At 54.6% G+C, this 19,973-nt stretch overlaps 2 protein-coding genes across 4 annotated transcripts in view; both read right to left on the reverse strand.

Annotated features, from left to right (window-relative positions):
- Positions 1-6: 6 nt before the first annotated feature.
- On the reverse strand, positions 7-11,958 carry CARMIL2 (capping protein regulator and myosin 1 linker 2). The gene is given in 36 exon segments (XM_024732787.1): positions 7-170; positions 249-326; positions 637-717; positions 875-1,096; positions 1,230-1,301; positions 1,458-1,494; positions 2,396-2,518; positions 2,603-2,966; positions 3,049-3,149; positions 4,216-4,266; positions 4,386-4,538; positions 4,709-4,796; positions 4,872-5,032; positions 5,199-5,312; positions 5,392-5,520; positions 6,888-6,989; positions 7,070-7,232; positions 7,426-7,598; positions 7,709-7,766; positions 7,848-7,944; positions 8,042-8,123; positions 8,276-8,345; positions 8,531-8,635; positions 8,727-8,803; positions 8,935-9,012; positions 9,127-9,239; positions 9,321-9,407; positions 9,486-9,745; positions 9,890-9,963; positions 10,071-10,141; positions 10,345-10,436; positions 10,565-10,689; positions 10,789-10,851; positions 11,087-11,137; positions 11,231-11,325; positions 11,581-11,958. Coding segments are annotated over 36 exon segments (3,963 nt in total). The 5' UTR covers positions 11,621-11,958; the 3' UTR covers positions 7-57.
- A 6,372-nt stretch (positions 11,959-18,330) lies between these two features.
- CTCF (CCCTC-binding factor) overlaps positions 18,331-19,973 on the reverse strand; it is a 42,602-nt gene continuing 40,959 nt past the window's right edge. For 2 of the 3 annotated variants that reach the window (XM_024733059.1, XM_024733068.1), the window contains one exon: positions 18,331-19,826. In XM_024733059.1, coding sequence (XP_024588827.1) covers positions 19,642-19,826 — 185 coding nt within the window. In that variant the 3' untranslated portion in view covers positions 18,331-19,641. The remainder of the gene's footprint in view (positions 19,827-19,973) is intronic. The other variant, XM_024733077.1, reaches the window with a different exon arrangement.

A 19,973-nucleotide genomic window follows, 5' to 3' on the forward strand; every position in this document is an offset into this window, starting at 1 on the left:
ACCAGCTTCCTTTAAGTTTTTTAATAAAATAATCTCATGCGGCAGGAAAGGAGAAGGTCAGGGGTTGGGGCCGCCGCCTCTTTGGTCTGTGGCTGGGGATGGTGGGCTCCGCTCAGGGCCTGAGGGCTCTGTAGACTGTGGGGGTAGAGGCTCGGCTCCGAGGCCAGATCCTGCACAGGGAGAGAGGAAGGGTCAGGACTGGACTGAGCAGGCCTGCCGCCCACCCAACTGGCTCCAGCCCCCTTTACCTATGCTTGGAGATGGAGGTGCCTCAAGCTTTGGCCTGCGCTTGAGGACAGGTGAGCGCTGCAGCCGCCGGGGCCGTTCTGAGGGATACAGAAAGACTTGGGGAGGGTTGCTAAGGGCTTGCTGCCTGTCCTCGACCCCCACGCACACTTGCCTTCAGAGCCTCCCCCTTCCCCAGCATCCTCCCACCTCTGGCAGAGGTTGCTTTTGTGGAGGTAGAAGCCAGGGCTAGTAGGAAGGGCTTCTCAGACCCTTGCTCCTGGCCTCTGGCTCCCTGATTTCTCAACCCCTCACGCCACTGGTGGCCCCCTCCGAGGACCAGAGCCTCGAAGGGAGCCCCCCCTCCCCCATCTCCTGCACTCAAGCACACATGGAGGTGTCTCCCCTCACCAACAGGGGCCTGGAGCTGGTCCTCATGCACAGACACTGCTCGTCGACCCGCCAAGAGAGGCCTCGGCCTCAGCTGGCCATCTGGGGGAGGCCAGGGTATCAGGGTATGGTCCCAACAGCTGCCTCCCGCTCCAGCCCTTGCCTCCCACCTTCAGGGTCTCCAGAGGAGCTGAGTTCCCAGTAGGGACTCCTCCAGGCCCTAGCCCAGTATTGGGTGGGGGCTAGGGTACCTGCTTACCTTCATTCCTGGAGCCTAAGCAAGAATCCTCTGGGAGGCCCAGGCTGTCTGGGGAGGGGCTGGCTCTTCGGAGGCTTGGGCTGGGACAAGGGGAGGGGGGGCCCGGACCATCCTGTTGACCCCAGCCACGGCCCCTGAGCTCTGCATTCAGCTGCTGCCCTAGTGTCTTCCAGGTGGCAGACTCGGGCCCCTGGCCCCCTGGACCAGGTCTGCATGAAGGGTCTGCAGGGAGAAAGATGTCAGCCAAGACCTGGGCCAGGCGTCGGAAGTGAACCTGACCAATGGTTTGATCCCCTCCAGCCTGTCCCTGCATGACCCCACATGACCCCCAACATGCACAGTGGCCCTCACTCACCAGCAGACACAGAGTGGGTGCGGGACTTGATCGAGATGGGAGGAGCCTCTGTGGAACTGTCCATAATGTCACCTGCAAAGGCAGGGCTAGGGGCTTAGGCTTAGTGAGGGGAAGAAAAACATGGCTATTCCCACTCTTCTGTCAGGGAGAGCAAACCCCTTGGGGTCTATCTCCTCCCCAAAAATGTACTGCACTAGAATCCTCTGGGAGGCCCAGGATCCCACTTACCATCCGAGCCAGCCTTCTTGATCTCTCCATCTTTGCTCTGTAGGAAATAGGGAAGTTAAGCTTGATCCTGTCCCACCCTCGTGCTAGCCTTGTCCTTTTATTCATTCTTGTTATAACCGCCACTAAATGCCCACCGTGGGCTGGGCAAGAACATGGCAAACCCAGTCCTGGTCCTCTTGGAGCTCAGTCTGTGATGGTGCTCAGTTAACACACAGAAGCATATTGCAAGCACAGACACAGAAAGTAATTTCTTAATTCTGTGATTCCCTTTCTGTACCTTAATGTTTCTGAATTCAAGCTGAGTTTCACTTCATTTGTGTTTCTTATTTTCCTGAAGTTATTAAAGGGATAGTCCGTAGGGTGGTGGTTCTTATTAGGAACTGTGATCAGAGAGTGGCATTAGCAGGGGGGCCATGGAAGAGAGGGAAGGAAGGCCCACAGGGAAATACAGGGATGGATGAAGAGGGACCTGGTGTAGCCCACGGGTGGGGATGAGAGGCTGGAAGTGGGGCAGGGAGGAGTTCCAGACGGAGGAACCTGTGTAGAGGCTCTGAGATGAACCGGGGTTGAGAGCAGTGAGGTGAAAGCAGTGACCAGGGCTGAGACCCCACTGGGCCTTGAGGCAGGATCAGGAGTCAGGGCAATGTCTTGAGGGAGGAAGCCCCTGGAGGATTTGCTATTTCAAATGCAGATGGCAAAGCCAGATGTCTGTTAGATCATCTGTTAGACCATCCACTTCAAGGAGGAGGTATCAGTGGCCTGGGTCAGGGTAGAAGCCAAGAGAGAGAAGAAAGGTTGACTCTGATGACTTTTGTGGGGAGGGGAAAGAATCGACAGACCTGTCATGAGTCTCCTCCTGGTCACATAAATCACCCACATAAAACGAGCTACGTGTCACCTGCCTCCTCACTTCCCACGTGTGTCCCTTCCCAGCTCACTTGCTTCCTCTTGCCTTCGGCACTCCCGCTGCCTCTGCTCACGCCAATCCTCTGCAGCATCACTTGTACTCGCTGTTCAAAGGTTGGGGCCAGCTCCGTGTCTCCCCGCTCCAGGGGCTGCTGCTGGGGAGAGATACCTGAGTGGGGAGAGAGCCCACTGCCCTCACTGTTCCTGCAGAGCCTTCACTCCCTGTCACCAGGCCTCACCTTGTCAGGTCTGGCACCCAATGTTGTCTCCTCCTCCTCAGCAGGTAGCAGTATCATGGAGTAGGCCTTGCTTTCCCGAGTGTACCGAGGCCGACTCCTGCGGGTAGGGTCGGGGCTGCTGGTGCCCCCCTCAGCCCCACCAGCCTCCTCACCACGGCCAGGACGGGCTGGTGGCCGAAGCAAGTCCCCAAGTGTGGTTTTTCGAGAGCGGGGAGCTGCCCCAGGGCTGGTCTCTAGATCAGGCCGTGATGCACGTGTTGAACGAGGCTTCTTGAAGGCAAAGAGAGTGCCCAGCTTCTTTCGAAGTGTACGGGGGACAGGGGTGGTACCCCCCTCGGCTGCCGGGTCCTCCTCGGGGGCCCAGCTGTGGGGACAGCTAGCAGTAAGTGGGAAGGCCCATGGAGCATTCCACTCTCTCCCACCCCTTGCAATTGCCCCTTACTCACAGGCGATCCTGATGGATCAGCCTTTTGGAGAAGAATTCCTCCACGCCCTCGTCCACACGGGCACTGAGCCCATTCCCTTCCTGCGGCAGGGCCGGGGGCACCTGAGGAACACCACAGGGTTAAGGCTCCAGGCTGAGTGCAACTGTGACTTCTCTCCACCTTCCTTGTCCAACGGCAGGCTCTGGGCAACTCCAGGACTTGGGAGCTGCAGTGACCCTATAGGGCTGCTGACACAAGCTCTCCCACTGTGCAGCTGGTGGGCAGAGATGCTGGTTTCACGTACCCCCCTCGCCTGTAGTTGGCCCTGGACATAACCAGTTCACACCCATGCTTGTCCCACAGAGTATCCTAAACACCCTGAACCACCTGGTCACCAGCAGGCTAGAGCCCACGCACCCGCTGGGTCACACGTTCCCACTTGCCACCCCCTCGGCTCCAAACAGTTCCCTGCAGTACCCTCCACCCCACCCCACCCCACCCAGCCTGCTGCCGGCTCAGCGGCGCCTGCTGCTGCGTCAGACCCTCTGGGGGGCCTCAAGCCGGCTCCTCCCTGCCTCTGGCCCCGTGCCCACTGCCCGCGCCAGTACCCAGCCCACACACACACCCGCACCGGACGTGCAGTTAACGCAGGATCGTCCCCACAGCCAGGGGCCCAGCATCTTTCATTAACCCCGGGGGAGGGAGGATAAGACAGACGCCCCCTCTCGCACATCTACCCATGCAGCGGCCAACCTGAGGCACAGTCCTACACCCAAGCGCTCCCCCAACAAAATCCACACACACTCGTGACCCTGCATGAGCATGGGGTGGGGGGTTGGCCAGGAAGAAGCCAGAACTCGGCAGTATGACCAGGTGGTCTTGGGCACCCACCTCCCTGCCGGCCATCACCCGTAAGGCGCGAACGGGCCACTCGCGACCCCCAATTTCACGAAGAGGAGGCTGTGTCCCGGCCCTGGTCTGCTCAGGCCCCACCTTGTGCTAACTGACCACAGCGGACCCCAACTCTGCACGCTGCACGGGGGTCCTGGCCCAGCCCACTCAAGGGTCAGGGAGTTCCCAGGACAGGGGGTGAATGTATGTGTCCAGGTGTCCAGGTCTAATGGAACTTCAGCCCAACCTGAGTAGCTCTCTTTCCCTGGTCCCTGACTTACTGTGAGTGGAGGGGACCAGGTGAAGACAGCGGTTGGATTCAGGCCACTTCTGTGGAGGACTGTCATCCTGGTGGGGAAGACACAAACTCAGCCTGGGGTGGCGGGGAGCTGCCTCCCCTCCTTCTACACTCCAGAACAAGATGGGAAGATCTAGGGTTCTAGGCCCAGAGTTCTAGGACCACCTACCTTCTGTTCCTCTTCATTCTCCTTTTCTTTCTCCTCCTCAGGGAAGAAAAGACCTTCCAATTCCCCAGGCCCCAGGGGGCTGGGCTCGCCTCCATCTAGTGCCGGTATGACAAGGGGCGTTGCCTCTGTTGCCTGTTGAGCCAGACTCTCCACCTGCAATACCAGGCACCCCAAAGATGGGAGGCAGGGCCTCAGCCATAGTCGTATCAGTGCAAAGGGAACCCTGAAATACCCCTGGGCTATCTGACCCCAGAAGACATTACAGAACCCCTGCAAGGCAGTGGCTGTGCGTGTGCGTGTGCAAGCACGCAGTTCCTGCTCACCAGCCGATCCCGGGCTGCACTCAGACCCGCAACAGCCTGAGCCACAATGCTCTCTGCCAAGGTCCCTGTGACTGACAGGCGCATGTCCCTGACGGCAACAGAGGGCAAGGGTTAGTGTGCTGTCTCTACCCAGCCCAGCCCAGCCCAGCCCTATCCAGCCTACCTGAGCCTCGTGAAGGCATCTTGCAGCAGGTGCTCTGGGAGCAGCTCTGGGAGACCCCTTGAGCCTCCCAGGACCCCTTCTAGCTGCTCCCTCCACCTGGGTCCCTGCAGCATCTGTGGGCAGAGACTCCTTGTGGTGTCCAGTGTGGTCTGAGTGAAGTCCTGGGCAAAGGTCAGAGCATGGTGAGGGTGTGGCTGGGGCCCAGACCAATTGGCTTGAGGCTCCAACCCTCACAGAACATTGACTCAGGGGATATCACAGGCAAGCCTATGGATGGGGGTCAAGCCTGAATATGGAGGTGGGGCTGGGGCAAGGGCACTATCTCACCTGAATGTCCCGGCGGCAGACCTCGCCCACCTGTCCCAGGAGGCCCTCCAGCTTCTGCCGCAGCTGCCATTGGTGGCTTGGGGAGCTCCCAGCCTCATGTAGAATGGGGAGAATCTGGAGGCCATGGAGGAAAAGGAATTGCAAATTGACACCTAAGAGGGGAAGGGTCCTCGTAGTGGGAGGGGGTGCTCACACTGAGAGAGAAGTTGGCGTTTTGGATGGCATCCTCGGCCTGGTGCACAGCAGCTTCACCCTGGGGCCCAGCCCCACAGCCCAGCAACTCCACATGCTCCTGCACCGACTGACATAGTTCATTCACTTCCTGGAGGGCAAGAGGAATCAGTCTCAGCCTGGTTCCCTCCCCATCCCCTGACTGCTTCCTTCCCAAGGTCTCCAACAGGGTGAGTGAGGTCCTGAAACTGATACCATCAGGACAGCCACTTAGGGACCCTATCTGTTCAAGGAGGGAGCGCAATGTCTCCTTTAGTTCATTGTAGGTACTTTATATATACTTCCTAAGTGTCCAGAATGGGAAGGAAAAGAGCTGTTAGTCATGTCAGTGTTTTAGAAGCTCAGTCTGTTCATCATCCAGCTAGAGGACAGATTGAGGGATGAAGAGAAATGGGAGTGAGGAGTCATGGTGGAAGGATCAGGGGCAGAGAAGCATGGCTGGGGTGGGAGTAAAGAGTGGTGTGTTTGAGAGAGTCGGTCAAGAGGCAGAACCAAGGAGGTCTGTGGGGGCTTCAGTGTGGCCAAGAGAGACATGGACTGAAGCTCTGTCCACAGCACTTGGTGGGTGTGCGCACCAGCGAGATTGGGCTCCAGGGTAGAGAGAAGAGAGAGATGTGGGAGACGATGAGATCACTTGAAGACACAAAATGTGAAGCCCCTGCAGGATGTCTGGGTCACGATGCCTGGGCTCTGGAGCTTGGGAGAGAAGTGGGAATTGGGAATGGATGGATGGGGAACATCTCACCAAGACAAGGTACTGGAGGGAGATGAAGCCAGAAAAAGGGTCACTGGGTTTGGTCACAACAAAGGTTAGTGGAGAGGGGAGGGAAGCCCTGTGAATAGGAAGTCACAGGTGGGGCTACAGTTGGGGGTGGAGAGAAATGATTGAAGATTTTAAAATACCTCCTGTCTTTGACAGGGGAGCCTATTTAAATGCTTTAAGGGAATTCCCTGCAGTCCAATGGTTAGGACTCCACACTTCCACTGCAGCAGCCCCAGGGTCAATCCCTGGTCCGGGAACTAAGATCCCGCAAGCTGTGCAGAGCAGCCAGAAAATAAAAAAATAAAAATAAAAGGTTTGTAGGAGATACACACTGTAAAGTATTTGCATAGGTGACAGGGCATATTGCTGGCAACATACTCTTAAATAGCTCAGGACAAAAAAAGTTCTGCGTGCTAGTCTTGTAATTTTTCTGTAAGTTTAAAATTAGTTCAAAATTAAAAGAAAGAAAAAAAATGCTTTAAGAAAGCAACTAGGAGTGTTATTTGGGGAAACTATTTCAAGAGCCTTTGGCTCCTCTGCAGATCAAGGAACGGGACTTGTCTGGGACAGCAGGATTCAGGCACCATGGCCCCAGGAAAGTCAGAGCCTCAGACTTATGGAGGCTCTCAGCTGCCACAGCTCTCCCCATCCCCTACCTTCTGTGTGTGCTCAACGTCGAGGGAGGGGATTCTGACCTGTTCGGAGGGGTCTGACCCCAGACCTAGTGGCTTCGGGTGGGAGGTGCAGTCAGTAGAAGCGTGGTCTGCGCGGTTGTTCCGCAGGAGACAGGCTTGGATCTGGGCACAAGAGATATTGAGAACTGGTGGGGGGTGGGGCCAAGGCACAGAGGAGGGCGGGGAAGAGAGGGAACCCCCACCTGATGCACCGCACGTGCTGTCAGTTCAGGGCGGCTGCGCTGCGCCTGGGCCACATCGTTCAGTGGCAGAGGCATGGCCTTCAGGCTGCGGTTCTGCTCCAGGGCCTGTGCCACATCCAGCAGGCCCAGAGCAGACGTGTGGTTCCGGTCCCAGACCACAGACCTGGGCCGGGCCAGGGTTCAGTCGGGGGTGGAGCTCTGCAAGGCCCCACCCAACCCCGCTTGCCTTTCCATTCGTCTGGAGCACCCCTGCGCTCCACTTGCTCCGCTTCGTTCAGCTCTACCCCTTAGCCCAGTAAGCCCCTCCATACACGCCCTCCTCCCCCATTTGGTCCCATCCCTCTGACCCCGCCCACCGGAGCCTCGTGTTGACCCGAAGCGCCTTGGCCAGCATCTTGGCGCCGGTGTCCCCCATGGCGTTGCCGCTGATATCCAGGGCTGTCAGGTTAGGATTGGCGCCCAGGGCCCGGAGCAGGACGCTGGCGCCCAGTTTCAGTCGCGACTCAGCCACGGACAAAGACTGCAGGGGCTGGGGTAAAGAGAGAGCCATTTTTAGTTGGAGTCAGGGGTCATCAAGCAAGGCAGGTCAGGGAGCAGGGGTCCATCGCCTGAGGATCCTGCATGGTTCTGTGAACTCACACAGTCGTCATCCTGCATGAGCTGAACAATCCGGTGCAGGACGTCGTCCAGGGTCTCCCTGTGGGCAGGGGCAGCGGTTGGTGGGAGACACGGGTGGTGGGGTGCTGTTGGGAGGCCCAGGAGTGAGATGCGGGCTCACTTGCACCGGACGTTGAAGTTCCTTCCAAGCGCCACGTGTCGCAGGGACCGACTCCTCCCGATGGCCAGCACCAGAGTCACCATGTCTGAGCCGAAGCCTGGGGGTGGCTCAGGTCAGGCACAAGGCGAGGCTGCGGGAGTGGGAGGGGTGGAAATTTGGAGGATGATGGGAGGATGGGTTCTGGGCAGCCTCACCATTATCTGCCAGATCCAGGGAGCTCACTGCGCCAGCGTCGCACACTAAGTCTTGAATCACCTGAGCGCCGGCGGAGCGCAGCTGAAGGTGGAAGGTGGAATGCGCTCAGGCCAACAGGCCACAGGTGGGGAGGATTAGGCCCTCAACTGCCCAGCGCTTCCGCCTCGCAGCCCCAGCCCCACAGCCGATGTGTGGGCCCACTGCCCGCTCTCGTCTCTGGGCCGGGCGCTCACCTCACAAGCGCTGAGGTCCAGGTGCAGGTCGTCCATGTGTGTGTTGAGCGCGAGGCCTTCCAAAAGCGCCCTGGGAGGGAATGTCACAGGGGGTGGCGGGAGCTGGGAACAGGGGCCCTAGAGCGCGAATAGCAAGAAGGAAGGGCCAGGATGCCAGGGGGGTCATGGGTGCGATACGAGCGGGGTGAGGTGCTGGAGGCCAGGCCTGGTGGTGGCCGCACAGACGGGGGCCTGGCCGTGGGCAGGGACACTGACCTGAGAGCGTCGGGCGGCAGCTTGCAGCCCGCCAGGCACAGGTACCGAAGCGTCCCGGCGCGGCTGAGGAAGAGCTGCAGCGCGTCCGGCGCAGCCCTGGACTTCCTGGGGCGGGGGAGCGGGAGCGTTTGGCTTCCTGGCGCAGGAAGGCGGCTCCCGGCAGAGCCCCACCCCCGCCCCGCCCCGTCCGCCTTACGTGCGGGAGAACACGTTCCTCGAAGCGTCGAGGTGTGTGAGGCTGGCGCAGCAGCCGCGGGACAGCGAGGCGAAGAGCTGCGGGAGGAGCGTGTGGGCTACACTGGCCGGGGGACTGAGCCCCTTCCCGCCCTGCCCTCCAGTCGACCCTTGGGCCTCAGGCCTTGCCAGCCCGACAAATCATCCCCCCCCACTGACCACCCCCTCACAGTGTCCAGGGCGGTGTCAGTGCCTGCGAGATTCAGGAACGTCAGAACATTAGGACGGCTCAGGAAACTATAGAGGCCCTGGTGGGAGGATGGAGATGGGAGGGAGGGAGTCAGGGATCACCCCACCAAAAGCTTCCTGACACCCCACTGCCTGCGGCGCCCCCAATCACCGCCCTAAGGATGGCCACTCACCCCATTGTCCTCCGAGGCCCCCAGTGCCCCGGGATTCCCAGAAAGGTCCAAGTGGGTTAGGGCAGAGTCAAAGGCTGCATTGAAAGCCAGCGCCCGGCCCAGAGCCCTCATTCCTGGTGGTGGAGGAGGGGGCTCACAATCAGGCTGCCCCACCTCCCAGCTCCACCTCCCCCAGCCATCCTCAGCCCACCTACCTCGCGGCGTCAACCCAGTCTGTGCCAGGGTGAGTCTTCTCAGGGCTCCAGGATGATGCTCTAGGTGTCTGCTGAGTGCAGCCACGCCTGGGGGATGGGGGCAGCCATATGGGTCTCACCTCCTCCAGCGCCAGCCCCCGGGGGGTTCCCCAGGCTCAGCCGTACCTCGGTCATCCAGCACGTTCCCTGCCAGGCTGAGTTCCCGCAACCCGGAGCTCGTGTGCCCTGCCAGGGCCTGGGCCAGTCGCCGGACAAAGTCTCTGGGGACCAGACCCCAGATGTGAGGCTCTGACCCTGGATTCCCAACTCCTCCCCAGGCCACTAGTCTCTCCATCCCAAGCCCCCAGACTCCCCTCCCCAATCCCTACCCCGTCCCACGGAACCACAGGTTGTAAGACAGGGCGGCCACACTCAAGGCCAGGTCCCTGGGTGGAAGAAAAGGCAGGGGCAGAGCTCAGGGCCCTCCAGCCAGATCCTAGGCCCAGCATCCCCCCTCCATGGAGAGGCTAAGGCCCAGGAATGTGGGTCATGGAATCTTCCTCTCTTCACAGACCTTGCAGGCCACTCACCGACTTCCCAGATGGCTGAAGTCGCCTAGGCTGAAATGGCGGCAGCCCTGACGATGGTAGATGGTGTCCACATCCTGGGTGGGAAGAAAGTACCTCCAACTTACTCGGGACACAAGGCATAGGGAGGGACTCAAAGCACATGGGGGATCTCCAGAGCCTCCAGAGAGGGCCCTACTCTCACCCACTGAATCTCCTCTCGGAAAGGGAAGCCATTGTAGTCACACAGAGCCTCATATGTCTCCGAAAAGCCACCTGAGTTGGTACCGGGGTGTGATGGAGCAGGGGTGGGGGAAAGAAAGAGACAAAAGGTCAGAGATGGAGGAAGATCAGCCCGAAACTGGGTAGTGGCTGTGCCTTGAGTGGCTCTGTTCAGTTTGTGAGACCTCAAAATCCAGGGGTCAGGATGCAGGAGGGGGTAGGCTGAAAGCCCTGTGTGGCCCCACCTTGGCCCTTACCACAGGGGCTGCTGGGCGAGGTGGCCTCTGAGGGGCTGCTTCTCTCCAGCCGAGCCAGCATGGAGGGGGGCGTGGGCCTCCGGAATAGCTTCCTGAGGAGGGACATGGAGAAGGGGGCAAGGGACTTCTAGGCCCTGGGAGTGAGGTCACCCACTGCGCCATCCAGAGCACCCCTTGCTGCCCTCCTTCCCCGCCAGCCCCCTCAGTTGCTGGGCCTCACCCAAGGGTGGAGCAAGGGAAGACCTTCCTGATGGCAGCAGCGATGTGCTGGGCCAGCTGTTCCAGGGCAGCCACACCAGGAAATTCCAGGACCAGATCAGGCAGGGACTCCAGCTCAAAGGTGACCTGGGGTGAGTGGGGCAGGGGCTGGGCTCCAAGTGTGGGGCAGGTTGGGGGAAGGGGAAGACCAGACTGCAGGCCCTGGTGGGGCACTAGGGGTCTCACCTGAGGGGGTGTCTCCTGCAGCGCCATGGCCTGGACCTCCAGGTAGCTGAACGTGCAGTCCACCTGCGGAGCGCCTGGGTCAGCCTGGACTGAGGCCTGAGCCCCACCCTCTGGGGAGCCCAGTCCTTTGTGCAGCCTGGATCTCAGAGCTGGACCTGCCTACACTCCAGTCCTGCCTGCTCCCGGGAGCCCAGAGCTGTTGGAAGGGCAGAGCCCGCAAGGACACCACCACAGATGCAGCCCTCATCAAGGAAGCTGCTGGAGGGCAAAGGGGTGGCACCTGGGCCCTGGGACTCACCCTCAGGGGAAGGCAGGTGTGGAGCAGGTAGGCTCTCCATCGCAGCAGTGCCTGAGGGGAGAGAGTGTCTGACACCCTGGGCAGGGCAAGAGCCTCTTTCTGCTGGGGCCCCAGTGGCCCTCCCAGCCTCTGCCCCCGCCATACCAGGACATGACCTTGCTCAGCACCCTCCCGCTCTGGCAGCCAGGTTTTCAGCAGCAGCTCTGCCTCCTTGGGCCACAGGAACCTGGTGATCTCGCCTGTGGAAGGGCAGCCTGCTGGGCAACTGGTCCTCCCATGGAGGTCAATTCATGCCCACGGTCTGTATCGGGCTAGGGGGCCTGGGCTCATCTGTGGGCCAGTGAGGAAGGAGTGGAGTGGATTTCGGCCGCCAAGCCCTCCCGAGGAGCAGAGGGAACCGCTTGCCCGGTGCCACGAGGCGCTGGGTGGGCCTCTGCTTTCTGGGGCCGCTCTGCTTCCTCCCAGCCAAGAAGGCGACAAGGGCCAGGGCTTACCTCGCAGCTCGCAGGATATGCCGTCGGGGGTCTGGGCCATGCGGCCGGCCCGGCGGCCGGGTGGCCCAAGGAGCTCCGACGAGAAACGGTAGCGGGGGGCGAGCACAGGAAGCCTGGGGCCTCGGCGCGCACTGCAGCCACCTGCTCCTCCTGCAGCGGAAGGTAAGCGCCGCTTCCTGCCAGGCCGCCCCCGACCCGGCTCCTCCCTGCCAGGCCTCCGCGGGCTGGGAGAAGTCGCGCGGGTACGACGGTGTAGGAGGGGGACAGAACCCAGCTGCCCGCCCGCGCCGTCGCTCAGGAGCTACTCCGTTAGGGCAGACCTGGGAAGGGAAGGGAGAGGTGTGGCCGGGAGGGTCTCGCGTGTCGCGTGCCTCTTTCGGTTCCTACCCCACTACTTCCACCCCGCGCCACAGTCCCCGCCGCGAGCACCAGGGGGCGCTGCCCGCTCGGGGATCTCTGCGGCCCGCCTCGGTCCGTCCCCTCCAAAGCCCAACGGGGAAGATGGACAGCACTTAGGACGCAAGGGGCGTCTGTTCAGAAAGGAGCATCGGATCCCTCCTAAACCTGGAGGGCCCTATCTGTTGCTCCTAACCTGGAGTCCCTCAACCCGTCGGAGAGTCACAAACTGTTGACAGGGTGGAAAAAACACCAGATGGGCCCCACAGCCTTCTCTGCGGCAGAGGTTCCTTAGCTTTCATCAAGTTCAAGCTGGGTCAGGGCCAGAAGATGGGGGTGTACCATGAGGGGGCAGCCAGCCCCAAGGGCTGCAGGGAGGGGTGGAGTGACTCATGAGCAAGGCAATGTATGTGTGTGTGTGGGGGGTCCTCTCATGTCTGCATTCTCCCTGAGCTGGAGAGTTTGAGGAGGGGGGAACCACTAGGAGAGAGGCCTAGGAGGCCATCAGGTCGTGGGATGCATGATACCCTATAAAAGACCAGGGACCTAGGGACTTCCCTGGTGGTGCAGTGGTTAAGACTCTGTGCTCCCAATGCAGCGGGCCCGGGTGCAACCCCGGGTCAGGGAACTAGATCCCACATACATGCCACAACCAAGGAGCCCGCCTGCTGTAACCAAGACCCGGTGCAACCAAATAAATAAATAAAATAAATATTTTAAAAAAAACCAGGGACCTAGATTCCTGAGGGTTCAGAGGAGGGTATTCCATTTTTTTCTTCCATTAGTCTAATTAAACTCTATGAGATAAGGAACAGCCCTCTACCCTGCCCACAGCTCAGCCAGGCAGAGGTGAAACAACCTGAGAGGAGGTGAGAGACACTGGGCAGAGTCTCTTGGTTTCTTTCCCATCTCCAGCTACCCCTCCTCACCTTGAGGCCTGGAGACAGTGGGAGCATTTTCCAGTCATCTGACTACCACCATCCCCCACAAAATCTCATCTCCCTTTGCTGAGGTCCACCATAGATTAGGACAAAGCAGAAACTGAATAGTAACAACTTGGAGGAAGCCCCCTTCCCTAAAGCAGCAGGCCCAGGTGTGATAGCCCAGGGCTGACAGGGCAGGACTCAGCCGGAGAGGGCGCTGAGTTCCTGCCAACAGAGGTGAGAGGATGTCCTGCTCTGCTGCCTCCCAACTTGAGAGAGAGTTCAGGTTAAGACTCTCACAAGAGACCACACAGAACCCACCAACTGCTTCTAGGGTGCGAGCTCAGCAGCTCTCACACACAGTATGGCCAAGTGGCCAAGAATGAAGGTTCTGAAAGCACATTGCCTGAATTCAAGTCCTGACTCCACCTCTTACTGGCTGTTTGACACTGAGTAAGTTACGATCTTTCTGCGCATCCAGTTCCTGTTTTGGAAGCTGGAGCTATTAACTTACCTTGAAGTGTAAGGATTAAATGTTTACAGAGGTGCTCACAACAGTGGCTGGAACTCAGGGAACACTCACATTTGCCAAGTCTTACCAGGGCAACCATAAGACTCCAGAACAGAAGGATAGAAAACCCCCCTCACTGGGATTTTTCTGTTTTGAATGACAAGAATGAGAAATACAAGAGGGAATAAGTGCCAAAGGGTTTGAGCTGCTCCCAGGTGGAGGGCGTCTTGAGACCAACAGCTGCACCGGAGGCATAAGCCCCTGTCTAGTGAGTGCTGTGAGGACGAGCAGGGGGCTGCGGAGGAGGAAACCAGCATCAGCCTGGAGATTAGGATGGGGTGCCTGGCTAGCCACACATCTCCGTAACTGCTGGCCGTCAGGGTGGCGGTGACAGAACAAGCATAACTGCTATCAGAGACCAAGTGGGACTCAGCTCCCACAAGTGAGTGACTCATGAGAGGGAGAGAGGCCTTCAACTTGTTCAAGACTGTCTCTGTGTTCTAGACAGCATGACACTCCGTGGGTGCTCAGGAAATGCTAAAAGCTCATAATGAGGAATAAGCCCCGCCTGCACAGGGTGACAGGCCAGACTGCAGCTCCCAGAACTGCCAGGAGGCTCCCGTCTCCCGTGTGGAGTAAGAGTGTGAAGGTTTCACATTTAATGGAGTCACACAGGATGTATCATGGGGCTATGCCAATGGAGGAATCTCCTTCCGGCCTTGGCTGCATCACAATGTCACTTTTCTTGCCCCCTCCCCAACCCAAACCAACCTACTTGTAAACAATTTGAATATATACAATTAGAACAGAAAAGCTATGCTGAAGATACAGATAAACTGCTTACTGTTCTATGAAGAGACTTTCTGTTATGCTTAAAAAAAAATTGTTGGGACTTCCCTGGTGGTGCAATGGTTAAGAATCCGCCTGCCAATGCAGGGGACACGGGTTCGAGCCCTGGTCCGGGAAGATCCCACATGCCGCGGAGCCACTAAGCCCGTGCGCCACAACTACTGAGCCTGTGTGCCACAATTACTGAAGCCCGCACGCCTAGAGCCCATGTTCCGCAACAAGAGAAGCCACAGCAATGAGAAGCCCGCACACCACAATGAAGAGTAGCCCGCGCTCGCCACAACTAGAGAAAGCCCGCGTGCAGCAATGAAGACCCAACTCAACCAAAAAATAAAATAAAATTAATTAAAAAAAAATTGTTTTGGGGGGTGGGGGTGGGGCGGCTGTGTGGCTTGCAGGATCCTAGTTCCCCGACCAGGGATCGAACCCGGGTCCCCTGCAGTGGAAGCACAGAGTCCCAACCACTGGACCACCAGGCAAGGCCCTATGCTTAAAATTTTTAAAAAGCTATGTGGCCACTGAAACAACTCTGGTAGGGGGTGCTCTGGTTCCTGGTGGCAGTGGGGGTTAGCCCATGCCTGGGATGGAGACCAAATGCCCTGACAGCCTCGGGCCACTAACATTCAGTCCAAGTTGCTGATTGCCTGGTTCACAGTCCCAAGGCTCCTGACCGTTACCGATTTTTCTGGGAGACCCAACTGTATGGATACCACAAACCAGCTGAAGCCTTCACACAGCTTCTCCACTGTTACTTACTTTTCACTGAAAACTGGAATTCTGGCTAAAAAACCCTATAATTATCTCGAGATCATAAAAGCTATTTATGACAAACCCACAGCCAATATAATACTCAACGGTGAAAAGCTGAAAGCCTTCCCACTAAAATCTGGAAGAAGACAAAGATGCCCTCTCTCACCTCTTCTATTCAACACAGAATTGGAAGTCCTAGCCACAGCAAACAAGAAAAAGAAATAAAAGGTATCCAAATTGGGGGACTTCCCTGGTGGTGCAGTGGTTAAAAGCTGCCTGCCCATGCAGGGGACACGGGTTCGAGCCCTGGTCCGGGAAGATCCCACATGCCACGGAGCAGCTAAGCCTGTGCACCACAACTACTGAAGCACATGTGCCTTACAAGAAGCCCCCGCAGTGAGAAGCCCGCGCACCGCAACAAAGAGTAGCCCCCGCTTGCCTCAACTAGAGAAAGCCTGTGTGCAGCAACGAAGACCCAACGCAGCCAAAGATAAATTTTTAAAAACAGTATCCAAATTGGAAGGGAAGAGGTAAAACTGTCATTATATGCAGATGATATGATACTATATATAGAAAACCCTAAAGACTCCACACAAAAACTACCAGAACCGATAAATGAATTCAGCAAGATACAAGATTAACATACTGGTTACACTTCTTTACACCAACAAGGAAATATCACAAAGGGAATGTAAAAAAAATACCTTTTAAAATCGCAATCCAAAGAATAAAATACTTAGGAATAAATCTCACCAAGGAGGTGAAAGACTTACCGGCTGAGAACTATAAAACATTAATAAAGGAAACTGAAGATGATTCAAAGAAATGGAAATATACCCCATGCTCTTGGATTGGAAGAATTAATAATGTTAAAATGGCCATACTACCCAAAGCAATCTAAAGTTTTAATGAGACACCTATCCAGTTACCCATGATATTTTTCACAGAACTAGAACAAATAATCTTAAAATTCATGTGGAACCATAGAAGACCCAGAATTGCCAAAGCGATCCTGAAGAAAAAGAACAAAGCAGGAGGCATAACCCTCCAAGACTTCAGACAATACTACAAAGCTACAGTAATCAAAACTGGCATAAAAACAGACATATGGATCAATGGAACAGAGCAGAGAGCCCAGAAATAAACCCAAACCTTCAGTCAATTTATCTTTGACAACGGAGGCAGGAGAATATGTAATGGGGGTTTCTCTGGTGGCGCAGTCGTTAAGAATCCGCCTGCCAATGCAGGGGACACGGGTTCGAGATCTCTCGCTATACACAAAAATAAACTCAAATGGCTTGAAGACTTAAACATAAGACATGACACCATAAAACTCCTAGAAGGGAACATAGGCAAAACATTCTGACACAAATTGTACCAATGTTCTTAGGTCAGTCTCCCAAGGCAACAGAAATAAAAACAAAAATAAACAAATGGGACTTAATCAAACTTACAAGCTTTTGCACAGCAAAGGAAACCATAAAAAAACTGAAAAGACAACCTATGGAATGGGAGAAAATACCTGCAAGTGATGTGAATGACAAGGGCTTAATTTCCAAAATATACGAACAGTTCATACAACTTAACAAAGAAAAACAAACAACCAAAGCTAAAAATGGGCAGAAGACCTAAATAGCCATTTCTCCAAAGAAGAAACACAGATGACCATATGCACATGAAAAGATCCTCAACATCACTAATTATTAGAGAAATGCAAACCAAAACTACAATGAGGTACCACTTCACACCAGTCAGAATGGCCATCATTATAAAGTCTACAAATAACATGCTGGAGAGGGTATGGAGAAAAGGGAACCCTCCTACACTGTTGATGGGAATGTAAGCTGGTGCAGCCAGTATGGAGGTTCCTCAGAAAACTAAACCATAATTCAAAAAGATACATGCACCCCTATGTTCAAAGCAGCACTATTTGCAACAGCCAAGACACGGAAACCACCTAAATGTCCATCGACAGATGAATGGATAAAGAAGATGTGGTACGTATATACAGTGGAATACTACTCAGCCATAAAAAAGAATGAAATAATGCCATTTGCAGCAACATGGATGCAACTAGAGATTATCATACTAAGTAAGTCAGAAAGACAAATACCGTATGATATCACTTACATGTGGAATCTAAACTATGACACGAATGCACTCATCTATGAAACAGAATCACGGACATAGAGAACAGACTGGTGGTGGTGGTTGCCAAGTGGGAGGGGGGATGGGGGAGGGATGGAGTGGGAGGTTGAGGTTAGCTGATGTAAGCTTTTATATATAGAATGGATAAACAACAAGGTCCTACTGTATAACACAGAGAACTATATTTAATATCGTATGACAGGGGTCTTCCCTGGCGGTGCAGTGGATAAGACTCTGTGCTCCCAATGCAGGGGGCTCAGGTTTGATCCCTGGTCTGGGAACGAGATCCCACATGCACGCTGCAACAAAGAATTCGCATGCCACAACTAAGGAGCCCACCTGCCACAACTATAGACCTGGTGCAACCAAATAAATAAATAAAAATGAAAAAAAAATCCTATGATAAACCATAATGCAAAGTAGTATTAAATAAAAGAGAATGTATATATAACTTAATCAATATCACTGTACAGCAGTAATTAACATACTGTAAATACTTCAATTAAAAAAAATTTTAAAACAAACAAAAAACCTATAATTAGTGGCCAAAGCTTTCACCTAAAAGGGGCTTGCCAAAGGAATCTACCCAGAAATGGCCAACAGCAGCAAAATGGTATTACACTAATGCATAAACTTCCTAACACACTCCCTTTCCATCCTGCTTCCTAGGTGCTAACAAGCAGCTGTGCTATCTAGGACTCTCTCCCCACAGCCTGGTGGTGGCACATCTGTCTCCCTTTCAAATGAACTTCTCTAGGGCAGACTGGGCCCAGCTTCTCTCTGCTCCCCTGCACTTGGCAGAGCTCAATGTATTTTGATCCCAGCTCTCCTTGAGCTGAGATCTCGAGGCCAAAGATTCCCATCAGCCCTTTCTCCTCTAAGCTCTCTGACCCACCTGCTCTACCACAGGCAACCGGTTCTTCAGTTGGATCATGGGGCTGGCAGCTGTATACACTCACCTCTCTACTCACATACCACTTTTGGGGCACTGAAACTTGCAGCAGGATGCACTCAATATTCCATCACCTGCCAAGATCATCTCTCATTTGCTAGAGAGGAAGTGGTCATCCTGGAAACATAGCTTGCGTCTGAAAGGCGAGGAGGCCTGCACTGCCTGAGGCTACGCACACAGACCCCTCTGGGCCCCTCGTTAAGCAGGAATCACACAAGTTGGAGTGTTTGGAGCACTTGTTAATCCGTTATGATTTATTAGCTGTACAGCAGTAGATCCTCCTCCCCAGCTTTCAACCCCATTACATATTTTATTACAGGTCTCATGTTGGCGTCCTAAAATAATGAAAAATATCACACAGTACAGCTAAGTACAAAATGCATCAACCTAGAGTCTGATAGCTAACTGATGGCTCTCTTAAAAGCAATACACAGAAGAAAAAAGTGTTTGAAATCAGCAAGACTGAGGCTCTCTAAAAAACACATTTTAAACATGTGACAGTTCATGTGCAAGAATCACTTTTTAGTTGGTTTTGCTTCACATTATTATTTTTTGAAGATTCAAAGTTTAAATTACTGACCTAGTGAAATTTTCTGGCCCAGCTTTTAAGAGCTGCTGTGACCCACTCATAATCACCCTTCTGCTTTAACAGAGGATGTATAAAACACAAAATTCAGCTACAAACAAAGCAAAGAAAATGTAGATGGGAAATCATAACAAAGTTAATTGTACAAGGTTCAAATGCTGGCTCCATGGGCTGGAAAATTATGATCTTCCATGTGGGTGTCCGTCACTAGCGGGCAGCAGTCTGGGTGCCATTCTGCTACATGATTGTGATCCAATTCCTTCTCAACATTTACATACTACAGTCTGTGGAAACTTAATTTGCAAGTAATTAAAATGCTGGGTTTTCTTACACTGCACTTCTTTTCAACCTCTTAATTAATGGAAAAGATTAAAATGTAAAAAAAGTTATTTACAAGCTTGACCATACCAGAAACTTTGCCAAGAAAGAGGCAAAGTCTTCAGGACAGAAACCAATCGTAGCATGCCATACTACTGGTGTGCAACTGACTCCAAGCAAAGAGAGTCAGGGCAAAGCAAAAGCAAAAACCAGTTTAAAAGTCTAAGTCCTTCCCAAGTCTGCATTTACAATTAAAAACTCTCCTGGGAAGAAGACCATAGAACTCTGGGAAACCCAGTGGTGGTTTCTGGAGTGGTTTACCATAGCAAGAGAGAGGGTTCAATGTCTCTGTTTCCATCTAAGAAAACCAGTTAGGCGTCAACACTGTCCTCAGCACTTCACAGTAAACCCTCAGGGACTCAGAACATTCCATTATTTGCTAACATCAAACAGCAAGTTCTAGTTAAATCACATTTTTCTAACATCATCCTTGAAGTTTTAGTTCTCAGTATGTTTGGTAAAATGATGCTTTTCCCAAAGCCAAAAGAAGAAAGAAGGGAGAAAAATTAAGATGCGGGCCGTTTAAACACAGCCCAGAGCAGTCCTGGCAACGAGCGAGGCCCCGCCATCACCGGTCCATCATGCTGAGGATCATCTCGGGCGTGAGGTCTCCGTTGGGGGCGTCTGTGGCGGCTGGCTGGGGCTCCTCTTCCTCCCCTTCCGCAGGCTCTGCGTCTGGCTCTTTTTTGACTTCAACTATAATGTTCTCAATTGCACCTGTATTCTGGTCTTCGACCTGAATAATGGCTGTTGCTGGCAAAGAAGAGCATGAACAAAACAAATGCTCCATTAAAGCCCCCAAGGATTGCAAGGGTCTTTTCAGACTTGACACTAAATGAATGTCAGCAACACAGGAAAGCCTTAGATTCGATACAGAGAAAGTCAATCAAAAAGACCTAA

Source organism: Neophocaena asiaeorientalis, unplaced genomic scaffold, assembly GCF_003031525.2.
Source record: "Neophocaena asiaeorientalis asiaeorientalis breed wild unplaced genomic scaffold, Neophocaena_asiaeorientalis_V1.1 scaffold90, whole genome shotgun sequence".
In the NCBI taxonomy this organism is placed as follows: domain Eukaryota; kingdom Metazoa; phylum Chordata; class Mammalia; order Artiodactyla; family Phocoenidae; genus Neophocaena; species Neophocaena asiaeorientalis.